We start from the raw sequence: 24,119 nt of genomic DNA on the forward strand, positions 1-24,119 counted from the left end.
CTGATATGTTTTCTTATACCGTATTTATTCGCATAATAAACGCACTTTTCTTCCCGAAAAATATGCGCCAATTTGGGGGGTGTGTTCATTATGCAGGGTAAAATTTTTAGCAATTTTTTTTTCTGCGGCCACTTCTAAAAAAGTTGCAGTTTCGGCTGAAAGGCGAACCATTGATTGCGATAGCAAATGCGTAGACAGCTACACGAAGTAAGGATAGTAGTTTTATCGGTCGTATAAACTTGCAAACATTCGCTAACTATGTAAATTAACAAGCATGGTGTCAGCGCGCACAGACAAACAAGGACACATCACACTCGATGACCACGGACACTTGCTGTCAAAACGCTGGCATGAGTAAGCGCGGCAGCAACAGCAAGCAAAGTGACCTTCGTGCTGTGTATCGCCTGAGTGCAAACTGAGCGGCGAGAACTGAGAACGCACAGAGGTATAAGCCGCCATCGCATCGTCAGCCTCAGGAAATTTATTTCTCTGTGCCCCAACGCAGATCGCTTTCAAGATAGGGCGCGTGAGGCCCCGCAATGTGAAGTTGCTGCGCCGCCGCCCTTCCGCCCCTTCCCCTGGAGCCGTGCGCGTGACAGAATACGGCTTGCTCCCCGCTTTCCTCCCTTGAATGCGGGAGATTGAGCTGTGATCGTTGGCGCCGATAACTAAAATGCGCCTGGAGGATCCATATAATTGCTATCGCAATAAAATTTAAGACACACGCTACGATTCAGGGTCCGATACGGCGTCGGATACAATCGTACCCTGCCGGATGCCATATCAGGCGCCGAATTGTATTGTGTCTCTCCTGCTTCACAGCAGCAAGTTCAGGGTGCGTTTATTATGTGAAGAAAAGAAAGAAACACACTTCTTGATTGGAAAGGGGGGGGGAGGTGCGTTCATTATGCGAGTAAATATGGTATATAGCGATAAATTCATCATATGCAACATCTGGACCTGACTTTGAATATACGCTCTCCCATGTCGCTTCATCCAGATGTTGCTTAAAATTCTGCAGCGTGAATTTGTTTCTATTTCGAAAATGCGACGACACAGTTTGATTGTGTTTAGTGCAAGATAGCTCATGTTTGATGAACATGTAAATAAGTAAATGGTTGCTAAAATCAGCTGCTATAACACCAGAAGTTAAGATTTCTTATTTGTATTTGTAACGAACACGTCAAGTAAAGTTGATTTGTCAAGCGAATATGTGTAAGTAGGCAGGTGTATGGCACATTTGAAGGCGTTTGCTTCCAGTAAATGGAGAAGTTCAGTAGTTGAACTAGTTGCACGTAAAGGGACACTAAAGGCAAAAGCTTAAGTGATGGATTAGTGCTCGAGTATCTCTAAGGCATAAATATTATTGTGAACAGAGCCTTAGTATTCGAGAAGTTGAGGCAAATGCAGGACACTATTAGAGACTCCCCCGGGACATTCAAGTACTTGCCCGATGACGGAGGCACTCCTCATTTAAATTCTGTCCCTAGTACTCAACCACTCGTTATAAAAACATCATTGTACTGTATTATAAGACAAATGAAAATGCTACTTGACCAGTTATATTTCATTTTTAGAAAAAAGAACTCATTGACATTATACCGTTAACAACAATGTGGGCGGTCAAAAGGTTTCATTTTTGCGCGACTCAGTGCCGCCCACGCTTTTGTGTTTCAGTAGTTTTGTTATCGCATAGTGTTGCGCTGGTTTTACTGGCTCGCGAAACTTGCACAAACTGCAAGTAGTAGAGAATTCCACTTCACGCCACTTAACCAAAAGTAGCTGCAGCGGCGCATCGTACACCGTTTGTCGGGCGCCATTTTACTCACCGACGGCAGCAAAGGGGGGTGATGGCATATGCAACATCACCACTCCTCAGTTGGCGTGGCGGGAGATTTGAATTGCCATAAAGGTATTCAGACCCTTCAGATGCATATTTCTCGTAAACTAAGCAATTTCTTTGCACGAAACAGGCGTTGCAAGGTTTCTGGAATGGTATTTAAACAGTCTACGTCGAATTAGTATTTGCCTTAAGTGTCCCTGTAAGATGTTCAAATCACTGTTCAAATGTGGCCTCAATGTTTTGTTTACGCAGTGTGCCCGTGTTGCTCAGTCACACGGTGCGGCAGCGTTTCCGGAGAGTCCATCTCCTGAACGGCCATTGTCGCCTCCGTCGTCACGCCACCGCGGGATCCGCGAAGGAGGCATGCGTGGTGCACCACCCTCATCACGCAGTGGGCGCTACGGGCCGCCATCTTCTGGCCGCTCCCCTCCTCCTCCACGTGAGAGCTCAGCCGGAACCCCTGGACACAGGGGTGCTGGCCCACCCTCCAAGCGCCCTCGCCGAGAGACGCCCCCACCACCCCCCTCTTCAAACCCCCCACAAGGAGATGGATCTGTTCCTCCACCTCCGCCAGTCGCTCCACCTTCCCAGCTGTCATCAAGAGATTCTCGAAAGAAAGACGGCGAGTGAGTACTGCTTCATAGCACTTGTGAGCATCATTTATAAAGGAACGTTTTTGTCTGGTGTTTGCTGATTTTCATTACCTAAAGGCCAATTGCAATGAAATTTTACTTGGGCTAAAGTTGTTATAAATGAGTAGTACTGTATTTACCTGTCTGAAGTCCGCTTGTTCTCCCTTTTTTTTTTTTTTTTGGTGGTGCAGGCCTTGCACAAAGCAGAATTATGGCTGCTTACTGAAATCTCGAAGTGTGCTCGAATTGATATGGGGGGGGGGGGCAGAATGACGAAACCAATAGCTGCCAATCGACCTTGTTGGTTTTGCTGCTCTCGTCGTTTGGCAAACTCAACTCAACGACACCCTCCGAATGCTGGTCGTCATCCAAGATGCCTTCCATTACTGTTTGAGATTCCTATCACCTTACATTAGAGCCTTTGACGGCTGTCCTGAACAAAGCCACACGCCATGTGTTCAAAATCTATGCGCGCACTTTTTGCAGTGTTGGCCTTTCCATTCACCGGAAACCATGATGCAACTAAGCAGTGCATGCGCAGCAATTCAGCCAATACCATTGAAGCGTACTGCAACTGTGTTGCATGTGAAACTCACTTTTGCATTCTATAGTGGTGGTGTGTGCCTTACACGAGTAAATACAGTATATACTATAGGATCAGTCTTGGCAAAATGGCTGGGCTGGTAACTCTCACATTTTTATCAACAGACTTCAAGTAACACTTTAGCAGATATGAGCACCTGGAGCTATGCAAAACAGTCGTCTTCCCTAGGTAACTAGACTAGGGAATGTGATGACTGTGTCTTGGCCAATCATAATCGTCGAATCATTTGCAAAATCCCACCCATGACGTCGCACCGTTCCACTGTACTCTGCCTGCAATGTTGCGGGATCGCCCCCACGTACGAGGAAACCATGTGGCAATTTGGGAACCTGAAGTCGACGCAGTTGCCACGGAAGTCCTCGACGTTGGCCTCTTTGGCCTCTTGCATCAATTAGTGGGTTCTCCATAGATCAGTTTGTCAGGAGACTGGATTTCACGGTTGTTACCGCTTCCACGGAGGGCAGTGGTTGTTGTAGCCTCAATATGAGCTCCTTTGTTTGCGCGTCACGGTCTATGTGGGGCCCCGTTGCCATCTGGGCGGGCGCTGATGAAAAGGCTGCCTCGGGAGGAGCACCCAGAGAATGTGCACGGCTGATTTGGGGCGTAACAGAACATTGGGGAAAAGAAAAAAAAAACACTACATTGAAAACCTTTTCTTACAGAGTTTAACTAAATTGATGTTCGGCTCGTCAATAAGCACATGTGTACATGTGGAACTCAGTATGTGTGTCTTTTCTTGACTTATTTATTTATAGATTGATTGACTTGAACGTACCACAGCAACACACAAGCAGAGGAATACGTCATGACGTCATAATAGGTGTCTTTAATCTGATTTTGACCACCTGGGGTTCTTTAAGGGGACATGTGGGTCTTTGACCGAAGATTTTTAAAAATCTTTATTCTTTGAGTTATAGCACTGGAAACTCGTATGTATATGTAATTCTTTGTGCTTATTTCAAATATGAGGTCCATTTTTGTTTATCTCCTTTGGTTTCAATTTTATGCTAGTGTCCTTTAAATATTTTCTGCTAGATTAGCAAAATATCCGATGCGTATATTTCTCAAAATAGGGTATCAATGACTTTTGTATGATTCAAGGAATGCCGTAAGACCAACCTTATTGCTCTACCTTACCTAGAACATGAGTTGTGTGGCTTTGAAGCTGAAACTCGAAGGAGTGTTTTCCTGGTGCTTAACTTTGAAGTCTCGCAACTCGTGTTGTAGTTAAGGCAGAGCAATAAGGCTGGTCTTACGGCACTCCTTGAATCATACAGAAGCCATAGATACCCTATTTTGAGAAATCTAAGCATAAGATATTTTGCAAACCTACGCAAAAAATTATTTCAAGGAAGCTAATATAAAATTAGAACCAGGCGAGATAACCAAAAATGGACTACATATTCAACATAAGCACGCATCATTGCACATAGGTACAACTTTTCAGCACCATATCTCGAAGAGTAAAAATTTTTTTTATAAAACCCACTTCCCCCTTAACTTGCACCAAAATCAGAGTACACAAAAGCTTTTGCATTTCACCCCCACGAAAATACAGCCGCTACGGCAGAGAATCAATACCCACGACAGCAGGTTACTTGCACCTTCATGGTTGTGTTCGTGTAATGCTCATAGCCACGGTTTAAAAAGGAAGGTGGTCCGACGGCGGTGCGAGGCGCGGCCACTTAGTGTGACTCTACGCACGCCGCTGCCGCAAGGGGCAGCACCTGTTCTGGGGGCCACTTTTTCGCTCGCTTTGCTGGCGCTTTTATGGGCACGCGCGGCAGAAGTGCTGTATTTCGATGAATATATGTCGTTCGCCTGCTTAAAATGACTCTACTTGGTTGGAGGAATGTCCCTTTATATTTCTGCCGACATTCCGATTGACTCCGATGCGGCGAGCAGCGGTAAGTGCAGCGCACCGTCTGCTCGAGCAGACGATGCGTCTCTCTCGTGTTCGAAATGAGGGTATTTTGACTAAGTGGCATGAAACCTTCTACCTGCTCAGGATTTGGTGTCTAAATAACAAAAAATTGCATATCTTTGGGTATGGGTGTTTAAATGCTGACGGAGGTCGTAAATTATCCACTATTCTGCCGCTCCTCCAAGGCCTCCTGAACACGTGCTGCCCCCAGCGCGGGCGCACCGTCGGAACACCTATCTTCTTACACCGTGCTCATAGCTGCCTCAGCATGTCGGATTGTACGTTTGCCTCTATGGTATGACCTGTGTGGCAAACATTTGCTTCTGTCCTCGCACCAGCCGTCATGGGCGTCCAGAAGAGTATGGTGGGAGAGGTGACCCTAAAGGCTATGACGGGCGCTATGATTCTGATGGGGCTCGAAGTGGACGCAAGCGAGGAGAACCTGGGCGTGCTGACCAGCCACCGCCACCACCACCTCACAGAGGCAGCCGGCACGATCTGCCACCTCCTGAAGATGCTGACATGCTTGAGGTGAGTTTGTATATTCGTTGCATTTCAAGCAGTCCGCAATCCATCCTTTTTTAATGTGACAAGCTTAAAGTTGTGGGGTCTTGTTACACCAGACTATAACGAGTCCTCTGCAGTTTGATGCAGTTTGCACAAGTTTCTTAAGTCTACATTATTCTTCAAAGATGTCAATCATCTCTTTGCAGAATATGTGAATAAACTTTCTAGATCAGCCTTGGAAAGAATCGTACAAATTGCTTTCTGATGGCACCTGCTCTAAAACATTTAAAGTGGATTGGCTGGGTGTGCGACTGCCAAAACAATTAAGAGACATAGCTGCTTGATGCTACCTGGGCACCGCTACAAGGGTTCTCAAGGAGAGTGGGAGACATCAGTGTTAAGTGGGTGCACATTGCCTCTGTATTATTGCTAACTTTCACTGTAGTGCCAACTGTCAAGATAGCATGATCACTCTGATAAAACGTTTGGTTTGCGAACCCACATGCTGAAAAATTTGTGGGGCATTTACCACAACACATTTCCAACTGAAGAGGGTGGGAAGCGGCATGCCTCATTGTTTGTAAAAGGCAACCAAGTCAATTTTTACATCACTCCTGCCCTTTTTTTCAGCCAGGTGAAGTGCTGCCGGACCACACAGAGCGTTATGTCGCCGAGCGGAGCCGTTACGACCAGGGCAGGGGCCGTGATGGACGCAGAATGGATCACCATCGCTCACGGCATGTTTTATTATTGCTTGATTTGAGAAGTTTCTTGCACATTCTGCATTGTGCTCTACATGCATGTGTGCCTGAATGCAAAAGGCCTATCAGATGAGACAATTTAATGTGAATTGGTTGTGGGAACATGCTTGAGACTGGTGTCCTTATTCCAAGACTTGGATGCTTTCAGGTCACCGTCTCCCGCCCTGGCCGGCCTGCCACCGCGCGGGCGTATGGACGTGGAGATGCATCGCATGGACTACCCACACTCACCCCGCTCACGAAACCAAGACAGCAGGGGCAAGTCGGACTTGAGGGGCTCTGATGGACGACGTGGTGATCCTTACCTCCGAGGCGCTGATCCCAGAGGAGACCCAAGGGGGGACCTGAGAGGAGACCCGAGAGGAGACCTGAGAGGAGACCCAAGAGGAGACCCAAGAGGGGATCCGAGAGGAGACCTAAGAGGGGATCCAAGAGGGGACCCGAGAGGGGATCCAAGGGGTGATCTCAGGGGTGACCCAAGAGGCGATCTCAGGGGAGATCCCAGAGGAGACCCCAGAGGCGACCCTAGAGGCGATCCAAGGGGCGACCTCAGGGGAGACTTGCGACGAGACCCTCGGGGAGGAGATTCACGGGGAGACCTCAGAGGCGACCCGAGGGGTGACTCTAGGGGCGACCTACGTGGGGGTGACCCCTACCGTCGAGGAATTGATCCGCGGGGTGACGCAAGCAAGCAGGATCTTCGTGGTGGCGACTACCACGGCCGTGGCGATTACCATGGACGAGGCGACCTGAAGCCCGATTATCATGGCAGAGGCGACCCCTACTCCAGGGGTGGCGACAGCCGGGGCCCGTTGGACCCCTACGTGCGCCCTTCTGACTATCGCGATGGTCGCGATCCACACTCGCGCATGGACTTGCGCGGAAAAGACCTGCCCCCACCGCCGCGCATGGACCGGGGAGACCTTCCGGGATATGACCCACGTTCCGACGACTACGGGCGCCTGGCCGAGGACTACTACGCGCGCATGGACCGCCGGGACTACTACGCGGACGGCTACGGGCCGCACCGCTCTGAGCTGCGGGACCGAGGGCCGCGAGACCTTCGGCGTCCAGAGCATATGAGCCGCATGGACGCCCGGGGCGGAGGGGAGCCTCACCTGAAGGGTCGCCTGGAGCCCGGCGGAAGGGGCGAGCACCGCCGCAACGACTCGCGGGGTCGCGACGAACGCGGATACGGGTCGTCGCGCAGCCGGGGAGACCCACGGAGCGGAGACGATGGACCGAAGGCCGGTGGCCGCGGTGACCCGTACGAGCGCGGGGAACCGCCGTACAGGGGCGGCGGAGAGCCTGGCCACCGGGGCGAGCCGAGGGGCTCGGATTCCAGGGGGGATCCCGGGAGGAGAGGTGGTGGAGATTACAAAGGCCGCGGGGCCGCTCCTTCCAGGATTGGTAAGTGCCCACCCGAACAAGGTGCTTCAAAAGAGAAATGCTTTAGGCATAAAAAAAAAAAACTTCATTTGTGCTAGTAGTCTGTGCCGCACTCTGGGAAGGTGCACTTAACCATAGCGCGTAGTCACATTGCGAGAAAGCACACATTATAAAAGTGCGGTGCAAATGTCTTTGTTCGTTTCTTTTTTTTTACTTTGAAAAAAAAGCTATGTTGATTCAGAAAACTGGTATAGCGAAACATGTGTATTACTTACTTAAGCATATACACCAATCAACACCCAGTGCACGACCGTTCTTTAGGACATGCCCGATAATTCGGATGCAAAAACCCTTCACCAACCAATTTCCAGACATTTTGCCATGATTGCAGGTCCGAAACACCATTAATTGAAGCCACTACCACTGCCATTTTGATTATCTCACAGCCCGAAGCGGCACTCTCGCGCACAAATCTGCTGGCCGCCGTAGCCACCACCACAGCAACGCAAGGCCTAGGTGCTTCCACGTTGACTACCAAGCTGTTTGGTGCCAAGTTTTTCATTGAAGCAATTTGCCGCTGTCAGCAATTGCACCAACTCAGCCTTTGTAATCCTCGCCGATGGTTTCGAAATGCAGCGGGCACAACGCGTTGCATAATGTCGGTTTTTAAAAGTCAGTTTCACTGCAATACAGCGGTGTTAGGCGGTGAAGCATATGTGGTGTATTGTGGTGAAGCACACCAAGAGTGGAAAGGGGCCACTGTCTTGAGACACAGTATGTACCGTACTTTCCAGTGTATAAGACGCGCTTTTTTTTTTCAGAATTTTTCGTCGGTGCATTTTATAGGACGGTGCGACTTATGCACATTTCTTTTTTAGTTTTTGGAAAAACTGCCGTCAAAATCGGATTCGATGTTATGGCCACGCGAAGCGCGCTGGTTGACTTAATTGCTGCAGGTTCTGTGCCCACTATCAAGGTGCCGGGTACTTTCTTCTCATGATCGGGTTCCTGAGCGCCGTGGGAGATGGACGGAGCAGCAACGCAAGCGGCGGCAGGCCGAGCGCGAGTGAGCCGACGCCGAATTCGTCGCATCTGCAGATCGCTGTCTAGATATGACGCGCGCCGCTGCGCAAACTGCGCCCCTCCCTCCCGCGCCGCCTTACCCCTTTCTTCCCTTGTGCGCAATTCGGCTCACCGTCGGACGCTTTCACTCGCACATACAGCATACGGTGCGCGGGGACGATGTTATCGCCCTTGAACTTTATACGGAACATCGCGGCAACCATGATGGCAGAAATGCACCTGTAGTGGGAATATTCACGGAGTGAAATGTCACTGTAATCTTTTTAAATTGCTTACTGAACGAACAGGTGCGTCTTATACACCTGTACGACTTATATACATTTATTTCCCGTAAAAACTGCCGTTTTGAAGGGGGGGTGCGTCTTATACAAAGGTGTGAGTTATAGACCAGAAAATATGGTATGCCTTAATTATACACGCATATATAGAAAGAAAATCAGTTACATCAATACACTCGGAAAGAAAATCGGTTACATCATTCAAGAGTGCTGATGGACAAGTGATTGCTGCAATTTAGTGGGAAAGGCCGTTCCATTCTGATGCTTCGTGCAGAAAAAATGAAGATGAAGAGGTAACGGTGCGGGCACGTATGTGTGACACTTGCAGTTCATGGCCGATGCAATTGGATATGCGGACAGGTGATGCTATGTAGGGTGGTTGGCCAAGAGAACTGTAAATAAAATTATGGAACAAGGACAGCATGGCAATGTGACGGCAAAGATAGAGATTTGATAAACCGGATTCTGCTTTTAAAGCTGATACACTAACGTGGTATTGATAAGTGGAATGTATGAATCTAGCAGCGCAGTTTTGAACTGCTTCCAGAGCAGTGGCGAGGTACTGTACTAACAGGTACTGTACTAACAAACTGAAGGAAGTGAGTGAAAAATCTGGTACCATTGATAGTCTAAATGATCATGTCATGAGACTTCAAAACACTATCATGCAGCAACAAAGTAAGCTTACTGCACTGGAGGACCGAAATCGTCGAAATAACTTGGTTGTCTTTGGAATTACGGAGGGGCCGAATGAATCTGAAGAAGTACTTAGCCGCAAAGTTATAAAGGAAGTTTTTTTGATAACTTGGAATAAATTGCGAATCAGTAGCTAGAATTCACCGGCTTGGGAAATACTCGTCAAACCGTCCGGTTATTCTTTATTTTCAAGACTATCTTGAGAAACAGAAGGTGCTCGGCAGATCTGCAAAGTTAAAAGGGACGCACATTTTTATTCAAAATGATTACTCTTTGGAAACCCTAAGAAAAAAAAAACAGCTATGGCAAACTACGAAACACGAGAAAACGGGAAAGAAAGGGTCACTCGTAAATGATAAACATCGCATTGGAAAAACGCTTTACGTTATGGGATGATGCATCTTCCACACATATTCCAGTTCTAGCTGCTGACAGCCAGGCTTCCGAATCATAGCGATTACAGATATCTGACAAATTTTTGCGTATCCTTTCCTTGAATGCAAGGAGCATTGTCAACAAAATAGATAAACTGGAAATTTTGTTACTTACTTACGGCCCTCATTTGGTGGTTTTGACTGATACCTGGATAAATGAAAACATTTGTGATAGAGAAATTATTCCGCCTGGTTTTACGATATATCGACGCGATCGTGGTTCACGTGGTGGGGGAAATGCAGCGATTTCTAAGTCTGGTATAGATGTTCATGTCTTGCAACAAATCGAAGATCATGAGAGCTTGTTTCTAAACATCACAACAAATGAATTGTGGTTTGTACTCTGTGCGGTTTACAGGGCACCTGATGCTGATGTGTCTTTTCTTCCTAGACTGTGTAATCAATTGTTTAAGTTTTGCAAACGAAATATCAATTGGTTAAGTTTTGCAAACGAAATATCATAATAACAGGAGACTTCCACTTGCCATCCATAAACTGGAAACATTTGGCGTACGGTGAATGCGCTAATATGGATGCTATTCTTGATATAACACTTGCTTTGAATGTTGAACAAATTGTATGTGATTTTACTAGAGAGCACTGCTGGACCTTTTTTTTTTTTTGTCAATGAATCTTTTTATAAATGTACTATTGCTGTTGAGCTGGGTATTTCAGACCATACATTTTTTTTTTTTTCACCTGGTCGTGTCCCAGGGACGCAAGATGCAGTCGGTCTAGTGCGACAAATCATAGAGATTTTGAACGAAGTGATGATACCTCAATTATTGATTATATAGAGAAAATACTAGTTATTGATGCTCATTCTGGTAATGTTCATGGCCTATGGTGTCATCTTAAACAAGTAGTGTCATTCTGTACTAAAAACATTGTACCTATAGGAAGGACTACTAATAATCGCAAAAATCCGTGGGTTAGTCGTGAAATCATCCGCATTAAACGTAAACTAAAATGATTGACAAAAAAACAAAATATGTGTAAGAAGACCCTCATGGAACTGAGGAACAAATTGGCAATTAAAGTGCAACAAGCAAAGCATAATTACTTCACTTTTTCACTTCCAGAATTTCTTAAAACTGATCCATCAAAATTTTGGCGTTACCTCGAAAAGACAAATGAGTCTATTCAAAAAATGTCAGTAAATGATCACCTTGTCGATAACGCAGCTAATATAGCTCAGGCATTTAATGTATATTTTCACAGTGTTTGTTCCCCTAATGACAACTACAGCATACACAAGGAACTTTCGAAGACAGATATACTACCAGTGATAACAAGTGACGCGGTTCTATCTATGCTACGTAAATTGAACGAAAAAAAAAAAAGCGCTCCCCCGCAGGGGCGTCTGCGCAAGCATGCGTTTGGTGAGTTGCGCCACCACGGACCCGAGCACATGAGGGTTGGACCCTCCCGCGTGTAGCCGTGCGCGGCTGAGCCGTGTCTGGGGAAAGGGGGATCCTGGAGGTTGAGCTGATGCCGGGTGTTCGGACCTTTAAGGCCCCCCGGCGGAGGCAACACACCTCTTCGGCCTCTGCTTCACATAGACGGCACCCCTGGGCTGACCCACCCAGGGGAAATCGGCAGTTGCCTTTTCCTGTCCTCCTATTAAATCTTCGTCTTTCTCTCTCGCTTTCAATCTATCCTGTCTTCTTTTCACTTCCCTTTTACTTCCGTTTTCCCAGGCAGCTACAGGGCACCTGATGTGGGTAGCCAACCTTGGATACTTCATATTTGGTTATAGTAGTGGTGTACAGCTGGCGTTTGCAGGACCTGGCTTTTCCAGTCTCTGCAGCGTCCCCTCGTTGGGCTCCATGGTGGATGGCTGGCGTCGCTGCCGAAAAATGCACCAATACTTATGGCTGAACCATTCCCCCCACTCCATGATCACAGTCAGAAAAGAGGGCGCCCTGAAGATGTTTTCCAATTTTTTGGACGCCAAACGCATAACTGCCCCCGCTTTCATGTTATTCATTCTGAAAAATCGGATAAATCAGTACGAACAATTTCACCTTTTCTTGTCTCAAAGTCTTTGACGGATATTTTTGGACCAGGCTATAAAGCATCCAGGATGGCAAGCGGGGATCTCCTCTTGGAGCTCCGTGATCTGAAGCAGTACGAAAAACTTCCCAACCTAGTGTCATTTGGAGATGCTCAAGTAACAGTAACCCCGTACCGTACCATGAATACCACCCGTGGCGTTGTATCAGATGATGACCTGTTGCAGCTGAGTGAGGCTGAACTCCTTGAGGGTTTCAGTGATCAGAATGTCATCAATGTTAAACGGATTAAAATGAGGCGAGACGGCAAAGAACTCCTGACCAAGCATCTAATACTTACTTTCAACTCAAGTGTCCTGCCCGAATCCATCGAGGTTGGATACATCAAGCTACGGGTCAGACCCTATGTACCAAATCCTCTTCGTTGCTTCAAGTGCCAGCGTTTCGGCCACAGTTCCCAGAACTGCCGAGGCTGACAGACATGAGCTAAATGTAGTTCCGGTGACCATGCCTCTGAAACGTGCGAAAACACTCCACACTGTGTCAACTGTGATGGCGAGCATGCCGCCTACTCGCGGTCATGCCCGTCTTGGAAGAAAGAAAAAGAAATAGTCACGATCAAAGTAAAGGAAAACATAACTTTCAAGGAGGCACGCAGGTGGGTATCGTACCTGCCAAAAACCAGCTTTGCCGAAGTGGCGCGTCAGGGGGCAGCGACACATCGGCCCCCGGCGGCTGTCTGGCACACGCGCAGTGGGCCGGCGGCAACGCCATCCGCCCCCTCGGCGGGTGCAGCCAGCGCTGCTCTGCCATCTCAGAAGGGGCCATCGACCTCCGGGCTGGTGGCCTCCAAGGTCTCGTTCCTCGAGACGAGGTTTTCACGTCAAACTAACCGCTCGCAAGAGCGCGTGTCCAGCGCCTCGCAAGATGCGATGGACACAACCACCGGCCAGACGGCTCCACCAGTGCCTAAGGAGCGGCGAGAGTCTCTCGACCGCTCCAGAAAAGAAAGATCTCGTGTCACGGCGCCTGCAAAGGGCCCCGCGAGCTAATCTTCATCTCTTAAACACACAGCACAAACACATTTATCATTATGGAGACACAAATACTACAATGGAATGTCAGAGGACTTCTTCACAACCTCGACGACATTACAGAACTCCTACACAAACACAACCCAAAGTTGCTGTGTGTTCAAGAGACACATCTGAAACCCACAAACACAAACTTTCTCCGTCAATACACTATCTTCCGGAAAGACAGTGATGAGGCTAATGCCTTCGGCGGTGTAGCTATAATAGCAGATAAGTCTGTAGCCTGTCAACATGTCGCCCTTCAGACACCCCTTGAGGCAGTGTCAGTTCGGGCAATTCTTTTTAATAAATTAGTCACTATATGTTCCATATACATACCCCCAAACTATCATCTCGGAAAAACCGATTTCTATAACCTCATTGATCAGCTTCCGAACCCCTACATAATCGTAGGTGATTTTAATGCCCACAACACAATTTGGGGAGACTCGCGATGTGACGCAAGAGGTTGTCACGGATTTCGGTGGACTAAAGACAGACAGGGACAAGTCGTACGTTTAGGACAAACATTTATAATTGAAAAAACTAACGACAAAGAAAACAGCACGAAACAAACAATATACAGCACGAGTAAATTCTAGAAATTCCCCAGAGTCCTCAGATATTAAAATTCATAAGTCCAAAGTATTTACATTAAGTCCCTCGACGTGGCCACGTCACGTCGTCGTCGCTGCTTCCGGCGACACGTTGTTGGGCCCGCTGATGCGTCGTAGAGTCGGCGTCGCTGATTCCGACGTTCGGCCCTCGGTTGAGCTGGTCAGGAGGTCAGGATGGTGGGGTGACCAAGGCGCCTGGATCGCCCGGTCAACTCCGCAAGCCTGCGGATCGTAGCCGCAGGGAATCCGGAAAACGGTGCCGTCAGCCTGTAGCTGCGGCTTCCGGTGGAACGTCCACTCAGCTCGCGGGTCGTGGCCGCGGCAGCTGAAGAACAGCTTCCATTGGGTTGCCGCCGTCTCCGCGATCCACCCGTCCTGTTCGGCCTCCAGCTCCTTCTGCCCCTCGTCGTCCCAGAGCGTAGCTGGGCTGCTCTCTTCGGCTACGTGTCTCTTCTCCCATTGGCCACGTAGCTGCGCGTGCACTTTTGCGCTTCTTCTTCTACTTTCATATTGCATTCCTTTTATTCAGCCGCTCTTATTTTGTAACTTCTTTTTTCTTTATTTCTGCCACCAACTCCTCGTGTCTTCTTGTTCTCTACTTATCTTCTGCTTTTTCTTCTTCTTTCTTTCTTCATTTTGTGGCTCATGACATATGCTCACCTTCAAGAGTTTTTCCATTTGAAAAACTGCTCCTTCCTCCTTGTATCGTCGCCTTTATACGTTGTTCCAGCACTAACACTTGATGGCTTTCACCATTTTCGTCATTTGCACGAATCTGTACACTCACCGCACCTCACTTCACGCGTTCACTTCACTGCACACACCAGAGTTCACGATTTAACACGAAAAAGTCCTTGTCGCGCACTGCTGTATCACAGCACTACTATACCACTTGTTTCTGTAGCACTCAGTGGTCCACTGCTTCACACCAACACTCACACCGCTTAACCCACTACATCACTAGTGATGTAGTAATAACTTACTACATCACTAAAAAGCGCTCCTATAACACTGCTCACAGTTACCAATGAGCCTTCACACGACTATACTCATCCACACCGCCCACAACTGCATAATCTGCATTACTAAACTCTACAAATGGCAAAATACTATTTGTGGTTTTCGCCCCACAAGTACTTTACAACATATGCGTTTTCACACAGCATTACCTTAAATATATTCTTAGGATATTACATACCGCAATGATGGCAACATATGAGCATCTTTAAGAGGACTTGTTTTATCCATACGTACCCCTGCCGCGGTAACAACCACCGTAGATCCTAATGAAAGTATTTATTACATTCTACCCCCCAAATACCTTGGTAAGAAACATCCGAACCCAAATCGAAGTTACACTCTCATTTTATACGCCTAACCTACACTGTGTCTTAACCAGCACTAATGTTTCCAATCAATTTTTTAATCTATCCGCACCTCATAAGAGCCCGTGTCCTTTCCCTATTAGAATTCCGTTCGATACCCTCAATGTTGTCGAAGTGCTTTTCTCTTGTGTCGCTGTCGAGAATGCCTAGGGTGCTTACTTCTCTTCTCAGTTCTCTTTCCTGCGGCTGCACGGTTCCTGCCTGGCTTTGAAAGTCGCCTGTGTAGTTCAAGTTTCGCTTCCTTTTTCATTGAAGGACAATGTTTCCTGAACTCATGTTTGTTCATGCCCCATCTCGCTCTCAGCAATCTCTTCATCTTCCGTTTGTACTTTCGGGATGTCTGCCTTCTTGAGCGATTAGTGGAGCTGCTGGTTTGGTCCTTGAACTTGAAAAAGTCACTTTTTAAAACCTTTTTCTTCTTTTGGGGGCATGCTTGGGATCTGCAGTTAAATACTCGTCGCTCTTGCTCTGAAACTTTGCGACGTTCTTCGTAGTCATCATCTTCAGATGTTCTGCTGCTTGTCACCCCAAATTTAAATCCCCCTCTCATGGTTGCTTTGCAATGAGCAATGCCATAAAGAGTCGCCCATCGGTGCTTTCTTCGTGTCTTCTTCTTGGGTGGTGATTTCGTCTTTTTCTTTTCCTCGAAGCAATTTTTCGATCTGCTCTTTCTCTTATGCTTCTTTCTTTTCTCTTTCTCTGTTTTCTCTACTAGCTCTATCCCTCTGTATGCTGTCATCGCTTCCTCAATGCGCCCTTCTTTCTCGCCCCGCTTAAAACTTGAGCACCTGTGTTCGTCTAGACCAGAAACGTCTTGCTTGCTGGACACTAGCTTGTGTTCACAGGGGTTTCTGCAGTCGAAAGTCCCCATCTCTCCAAAAGCCTTGCCGCTGTCGAGTACTCTCCCTTCCTGCATGACATCGTCAATTGCTCTGCTCTCAACACACACCGTGTGCAGCGATGCGCTACTCCCTCTTTCTTCAGTGTCCTTTTGGTTCGTAGTTTCTGAGGATAGTTCGCCTTCATGAGCACGACCTTCTGGTGCGTATACTGCGCTATCGAAAATACACTCATCATTCGGGTGTTGTACCATTTGATCTCTAGTACAATAGAATTCGGTGGTATGGTCATCCTCAGCCTTACAGCGGTAGCTATTCTGTAGCAGCAGTTCACTTGTGCGAGGCTTCTCTTCGGGTATGCTACGATTGCTATGTATTATTTTTAATGCCTCTGGCATCTCTGTCTCCCTACCCTGGAACTGTCCCCTCTTCTCACATGCTTGCCGAAGAGTTTCAAGTTCCAAAGATCGAGCGGCACGGACACGGTTCATTTTATCCTCGATTAGTTTGAGGCCCTGCTCCTTGCTAAGCTTTTTCTCGCGAACCGTAGCTAATATGCTGTCCCAATCCATCTCCAGACCACCAAAAATCTGTGACAGGGCCGGAAATGGTGGAATATCCTGGCAGGCTCGCCAAATTGTCACGGATTTCGGTGGACTAAAGACAGACAGGGACAAGTCGTACGTTTAGGACAAACATTTATAATTGAAAAAACTAACGACAAAGAAAACAGCACGAAACAAACAATATACAGCACGAGTAAATTCTAGAAATTCCCCAGAGTCCTCAGATATCAAAATTGATAAGTCCAAAGTATTTACATTAAGTCCCTCGACGTGGCCGCGTCACGTCGTCGTCGCTGCTTCCGGCGACACGTTGTTGGGCCCGCTGATGCGTCGTAGAGTCGGCGTCGCTGATTCCGACGTTCGGCCCTCGGTTGAGCTGGTCAGGAGGTCAGGATGGTGGGGTGACCAAGGCGCCTGGATCGCCCGGTCAACTCCGCAAGCCTGCGGATCGTAGCCGCAGGGAATCCGGAAAACGGTGCCGTCAGCCTGTAGCTGCGGCTTCCGGTGGAACGTCCACTCAGCTCGCGGGTCGTGGCCGCGGCAGCTGAAGAACAGCTTCCATTGGGTTGCCGCCGTCTCCGCGATCCACCCGTCCTGTTCGGCCTCCAGCTCCTTCTGCCCCTCGTCGTCCCAGAGCGTAGCTGGGCTGCTCTCTTCGGCTACGTGTCTCTTCTCCCATTGGCCACGTAGCTGCGCGTGCACTTTTGCGCTTCTTCTTCTACTTTCATATTGCATTCCTTTTATTCAGCCGCTCTTATTTTGTAACTTCTTTTTTCTTTATTTCTGCCACCAACTCCTCGTGTCTTCTTGTTCTCTACTTATCTTCTGCTTTTTCTTCTTCTTTCTTTCTTCATTTTGTGGCTCATGACAGAGGTCGACTCATTGAAAACTTCCTTTTAAACTCCGGTGCGTGCCTGTTCAATAAAAAGGAACCAACCTATTATAATCTTCATCATAATTCTTATTCATCAGTAGACCTGTCGATTGGCTCTGCTTCTATTTTCCCTTACTTGGAATGGAATGTAACCAAAAATCCTTATGGAAGTGACCACTTTCCTGTAATGTTAAATCTAATACAGAAACACGATTGCCCACCACATGCTCCTAGGTGGAAACTAGCCTCTACCCAATGGAATCATTTTAAGCAATCGACTTACTTGTCACAACATTTTATTACCGATCTTACTATAGACGACGCAGTAGCGTATTTTACCGCTTTTATCATCGACGCAGCAAACAAGTTCATTCCACAATCAAGTGGTAGCTCATCCAAAAGACGAGTGCCTTGGTGGAATGATGAGTGCAAGGAGGCGCGGAAAAACAAAATAAAGCGTGGGGCATACTCCGTCGATCCCCAACTGCAGAAAATTTGATGGAATTTGAAAACATAAAATCACAGGGAAGGCGAACGCGATGACAAGCTAAAAGGGCAAGCTGGGAGAAGTTCCTGTACAGCATCAATTCATACACACAGGAGGCAAAAGTATGGAACGGACTAAGGAGGCTTAGGGGACAACAAGTTCATGCGTTGCCCGTGGTGGATAAAGAAGAAAACACGTTGGAAGACCAGGCCAACGCACTTGGTCAACACTTCGAGCATGTGTCTAGCTCCACCCACTACTCAGCAAGCTTCCTGAAGTACAAAGCAATAGAAGAATGTAAGCCACTGAACCGAAAATGCCGCCCAAATAACCCTTATAACCGTCCTTTTGGCATTGCCGAACTTAAAGCCGCCTTGTCAGCATGTCAGAGCTCTGCTCCGGGTCCGGATCAAATCATGTACGATATGATTAAGCACTTGCACCCCGACACGCATACCACACTACTCACACTTTTTAATACTATCTGGGCTGCTGGGTATCTGCCAGCTAAATGGAAAGAAGCTATTGTCATCCCAGTTTTAAAGCACGGCAATGATTCATCATTGGTGACTAGCTACCGGCCTATAGCACTTACGAGCTGCCTTTGCAAACTTTTTGAGAAAATGATCAATCGCCGTCTTGTACATTTCTTAGAGTCGAACAAAATTCTTGACCCATTTCAATGTGGCTTTAGGGAAGGCCGATCTACAACCGATCACCTCATTCGCATCGAAGCAAACATCCGTGATGCTTTTGTACACAAGCAGTATTTCTTGTCTATATTTCTTGATATGGCAAAGGCGTACGATACGACATGGCGGTACGGTATCTTACGAGACCTGTCGCACATGGGCATTCGAGGGAATATGCTTAGCACTATAGAAAGCTACCTGTCTAACCGTATTTTTCGAGTTAGAATTGGCAACGTATTGTCCCGCCCATTTACTCAAGAAACTGGTGTACCTCAAGGAGGGGTGCTCAGTTGCACGCTGTTCATTGTTAAGATGACCTCGCTGTGTGCATGACCTCCAGCAATCATCTATTCTGTCTATGTAGACGATGTGCAATTAGGCTTTAAATCTTGTAACCTAGCAGTTTGTGAATGACAGATACAGCAAGGCCTAAACAAAGTGTCTAAATGGGCAGACGAAGACGGATTTAACCTTAACCCCCAGAAAAGTTCCTGTGTCCTTTTCACAAGAAATCGAGGACTAGTCCCAGATCTTAGTATCAAAGTGTCTGGGCAACGAATACCTGTGAACAAGGAGCACAAGTTTTTAGGTATTGTACTTGATGCAAAATTGACCTTCATTCCACACATCAAATATCTGAAGGCAAAATGCCTAAAAACAATAAACTTAATGAAAATTCTCTCATACAACGTGGGGAAGTGATAGGAAGTGCCTAATTAACCTCTATAAGAGCCTTGTTCGATCACGTTTGGATTATGGTGCCATGGTATACCACTCAGCCGCGCCAAGCGCGCTAAAAATACTGGATTCCGTCCAGCATCTGGGTATCCGATTAGCCACAGGCGCCTTCAGAACAAGCCCTATTGAGAGTATACGTAGAATCAAATGAGTGGTCCCTTCACCTACAAAGAACATACAGCAGTTTCACATGTTTCCTCAAGATACAGTCTAACCCTCGACATCCTTGCTACAAACATCTTAACGATGTGGCATGTGCTCCACTATTCCATAATCGACCCTCAGTGAGAGAGCCTTTCTCAATGCGGGTCAGAAAACTTTCCGATGAAATGAATGTCCCAATCCTTGAACATTGCCTAATGGCTCCAGTAGAGATGTTACCGCCGTGGCAATGGCAAATCGTTGAATGCGACACATCATTTGTAGATGTAACAAAACACGCCCCAGAGGCGCACATACATATGCACTTTCGAGAGCTTCAGTCGAAGTGCACCTGTCCAGAGTTTTACACAGATGCTTCGAAATCACAAGCCGGCGTTTCTTACGCGGCTGTTGGCCCATCGTTTTCTGAATTTGACGTTTTACATCCTGAAACCAGTATCTTCATGGCAGAGGCCCATGCGTTACTGTCGGCTACTAAACACATCAAGAAAGCTAAGCTCCCAAAGGCCATTATATTCACAGATTCCTTGAGTGTCGTGAAATCTTTGAAATCGCTACGAAAACAGAAAAATCCTGTTATAAATAACCTCTATTCACTGCTCTGCAATATGTATGCTTCTAATCAACAGGTTGTAATATGTTGGGTGCCTGGGCACAGGTGTATAGAGGGTAACGAGCGTGCCGACAAAATGGAAACTTCCATAGCAACAAAACCTAGCAATTTGTCCATACCCGTTCCTGCCACAGACCTAAAGCCATTTCTACGCAAAAAACTCAGAAACTATTGGCAACACTTATGGGATGAATAAACACAGAATAAACTCCATGTAATTAAGCCCCTTTTGGGCAACTGGTCATCATTAACAAATTCACGACACACTGAAGTTCTCTTTTGCCGTCTTAGAATAGGACATACATATGGTACACATTCATACCTTTTAACTGGTGCTGAACCTCCCCTCTGTGGCAGATGTGGGGAAAGGCTGACCGTATCCACGTCTTACTGGAGTGTCGGGAAGCCGAAACAGAGAGAAGGAAACATTTCCATGTAGCGTACTACTATCATATCCCTCTTCATCCTATGATGTTTATTGGTGAAGAACCTCTTTTAACGCCAAATCAGTCCTCCGTTCCTTGAACGATGTTGTACTACACGTTATTAGCCCAATAAGTTCGTAGCGCATCCTCTCTCCAGAGGATGTTGCTGTGGTAGTTTTTTTATAGCACCTGCCTCCAGGTCCTTGTGTCTTAAGGGCTCTGTTTAGGCACTTGTGCTTCTGGCAAATTTTTGGATCTGTAATATTTTGTAAGTCATATCATTCCTCCGCAATGTATTGTTTATGTCTATAGTACACATCATTAGTCATTGCCATAATCTTATTACATATAGATTTTACGCACTTTACAGCGACTGATTTTAGGCCCCTTTACAGCCATGCCACATCTAATGTTCATATAATTGACTATTCATATACCACTAACAAACCATTACCATCGTCTTGGCGCTCTTTGGCCACATCTGGCCCTTGCGCCAATAAACAACAATAATCATCATCATCAAAAAAAGCGCTGGTAAGGATGGTATCCCTACTGCATTCTTGAAACGATTTGCAGCGCAGATTGCAGACTACTTGACACATCTTTTTCAGCTTTCTTTAACCGCTAGTGAGCTTCCTGATGACTGGAAGATAGCACTCATTGTGCCGATTTTTAAGAAAGGCGACAAGCTTAACATACCAAATTATAGGCCCGTGTCGATTATATCTACTTGTTCGAAACTTATGGAACACGTCATAGCTGGATATACAGTATAGACCACTTATAACGTAACCGCTTATAGTGCAGGACCGGATATAGTGCGGTCTTTTCAGACTCCCGTTAATTTTCCCATAGCACTCCATGTATACACGTATAGCTTATAGTGCAGTTGCGGGAAACGAAATACTGGTTACAGTATTTGTCAATGAAGTTTGCAGTTTTAACCTCCGGCACCTTCAGTGAAAAGGCCAGACAAGCCATCGAAAAGTCTTTTAAGAGTCACGAAGGAATTTCCATGCAGAAACAAAAAAGCGAAGTTAAGAAAATATGTTCGCGGCTCAACCTTGCACAGCTAAAGAAAAGCATAGATAAGAGTTGCAAGATCCATCTTGAAGTTTTCTTCACAGTTAAAACCCACAAAGTAGACGCCCCCCTTAGGGTCATTGTGTATGAATACGACACATGGCAGAAGGCAATGGCCAGGTTCTTGCAGAAAAAACTGGAACTTTTACCAGTTGACGACCCGTTGCTCATTAAGAACTCTAACGAGGTGTTATGGTTCATTAACTCACACCCAGCGAAAAATCTTAAAGGTTTTTCTATTGACATCACCGACCTATACTACAGTTTACCACATAAAGGTTTGTTAAGATGCGTGGACCACGCTATTGACACATTTGGGGGGGTTGCTTTTCAGAATGAGTCCGGTATTTCAAATGAACAATTTCTGGAACTTCTCCAGTTTTATCTCAAATCTACCTTCATCAAATGGGAGGACAGATACTACCTACAGAAAAAAGGCATCTGCATAGGTTCTTGCATAGCACCAGTCCTAAGCAATTTATTTTTATCACAACCTCACAAGTCGTTAGTCACTGAACTTCGACCCACTAAGGTGGTTAAAGGGTTCCGATTCGTAGACGATTTTTTATTTCTTTTCAAGTGTGACCCGACAGATTTTAGCCGAGAATCCGCAAAAGTTCTTGCTCTCGCAGAGAAATGCCTATATCTATTACAAATCGCCCATGAACTTCCAACTGAAGACAATATTCGTTTTCTTGATGTCAGTTTCGCTTTTAAAGAAAACTGCGTGTGCTGGAGCTATGAACCACGAGCAAACAAACCCCTCCTCCCGTTCAAATCAGCCCATTCAAAACTAATAAAAAGGGCAATCGCCAATCTCTGCCTTAAGAACGCCCTGGAAAAGTCTTGCCCACACATGACGAGCCGAAGTTTGGGCCAGCAAACTTCACGCCTTTTAGAAGCAGGTTACCCGAGGCACTTGTTAGTGTCCGTAGCAGAGAAGCAACTTAAGAATATCAGGGCATCTGGCTCCACCGTGGTCCCCACCTCCCAAGAGATGGAGAAAAAAAAAGGAAGTTCACTGTAATCCCATACATCCATAAAGTGTTGCACAACATCAAGAAGATCGGCCAAAAAGCTAATGTTCGAGTCGTGTTTTCCGCGCCGAATAAGCTTGAAAAAATTTGCAAAATTACTAACCCGAACAAGAAAGAAAAGAAAGCATGTGGCAAGAATCACCAAAACGAATGGGTGAAATGCAGTGTCGGCGTAGTATATAAGTTACCTTTATCATGTAAGCGTTTTTATGTCGGACAAACGGGCCGTTGCATCAACGACCGGCTCCGCGAGCATGCTAACAATGTAAATAACAAGACGGGAGGGTGGCTGGCACTTCATTGTGATGAATGCGGCTGTAGACCAATGTTCAAAGAGTGCATGATCCTTGAAAAGTCGAACAATGACATGACACGCCTCATTATTGAGGCCCACTGCATCACAACTTTAAAAGATAAGCGTATTAGCATGACATCTATCACCCTATCAGCTAAGGAAATAGCGTATTTGAACAGCACGTCACGCGCGTGTTGATTTTTTGTGTCGGTGTGGTTCCGTCCTTGGTGTCGTGCGCTGTACTGCCTGTGGCAAGGTATAAAAAGGTCACGTCTTCTCGCAATAAATCTGTTGATAGTTTGCGCTTCATGTGTGTTATACGTGTTCCCTCTTTTGTCCATGTCATTTTGCGCGCAATGATACACAGTTTAGGGAGACCAAAATGAAAGAATGAATATTTGGCGCAGCAAATTCCTTCAAGTAAGGGCTCTGAGCGGCGTAGTATTTTTTTCCACACGTGCGCATTACCTTTCATTTTCACTGCACGAAAAAGCCGCTTTTTATTTTCTAACCTTATGAGTGATTTTGTAAATCATGGCGTTAGGAGTTAGTGCGGAAAGTAATTTTAGGAGTATATTTATTTACAAGCTCGTCCATTTTAGTGTTGTAGAAGATCCAATTTAGTTTCAAAAAGAGGAAGGGACTCAATTAACTCGTCATTTATAGCTTCATAGTTGGCTTTGTCGTAGAGGCGAGTAGTCTTAAAAAGTGTGGCGGAACTGTCGAGGCTAAATGCGGCTTGAACAACTTTATGATCCCTTATTTCTTTGAGGTAAGTAATTGACTAGAAGCTTTCAGGACAGTTTGTGAGTGTTAAGTCCAAGATGTTTGCCGATTCCTCTGTGATGCGTGTTGGTTTTGATACTAATTGTGTGAGGTTAAAATTAAGGCAAACATGAATAAAATTAGTTGCTTTACAGGTACTATGGAAACTTGGTTACGCCAGTCAATGTATGGGTAGTTCAAATCACTGAAAACAAGAATGTTAGCATTAGGATGCGCTCCAACAAGCTGGATTAGTATATTAATAAGTTTCTCTGGGAAGTTTTGGCTATTTTGGGGGGGTC

At 46.4% G+C, this 24,119-nt stretch overlaps 1 protein-coding gene across 4 annotated transcripts in view; it reads left to right on the forward strand.

The window, feature by feature from the left end:
• LOC119442167 (collagen alpha-1(III) chain-like) overlaps positions 1-24,119 on the forward strand; it is an 81,969-nt gene that overhangs the window by 41,112 nt on the left and 16,738 nt on the right. For all 4 annotated transcript variants that reach the window (XM_037706928.2, XM_037706930.2, XM_037706929.2 and 1 more), the window contains exons 10-13: positions 2,096-2,469; positions 5,342-5,534; positions 6,141-6,247; positions 6,420-7,681. In XM_037706928.2, coding sequence (XP_037562856.1) covers positions 2,096-2,469; positions 5,342-5,534; positions 6,141-6,247; positions 6,420-7,681 — 1,936 coding nt within the window. The remainder of the gene's footprint in view (positions 1-2,095; positions 2,470-5,341; positions 5,535-6,140; positions 6,248-6,419; positions 7,682-24,119) is intronic.

Source organism: Dermacentor silvarum, chromosome 2, assembly GCF_013339745.2.
Source record: "Dermacentor silvarum isolate Dsil-2018 chromosome 2, BIME_Dsil_1.4, whole genome shotgun sequence".
NCBI lineage: Eukaryota > Metazoa > Arthropoda > Arachnida > Ixodida > Ixodidae > Dermacentor > Dermacentor silvarum.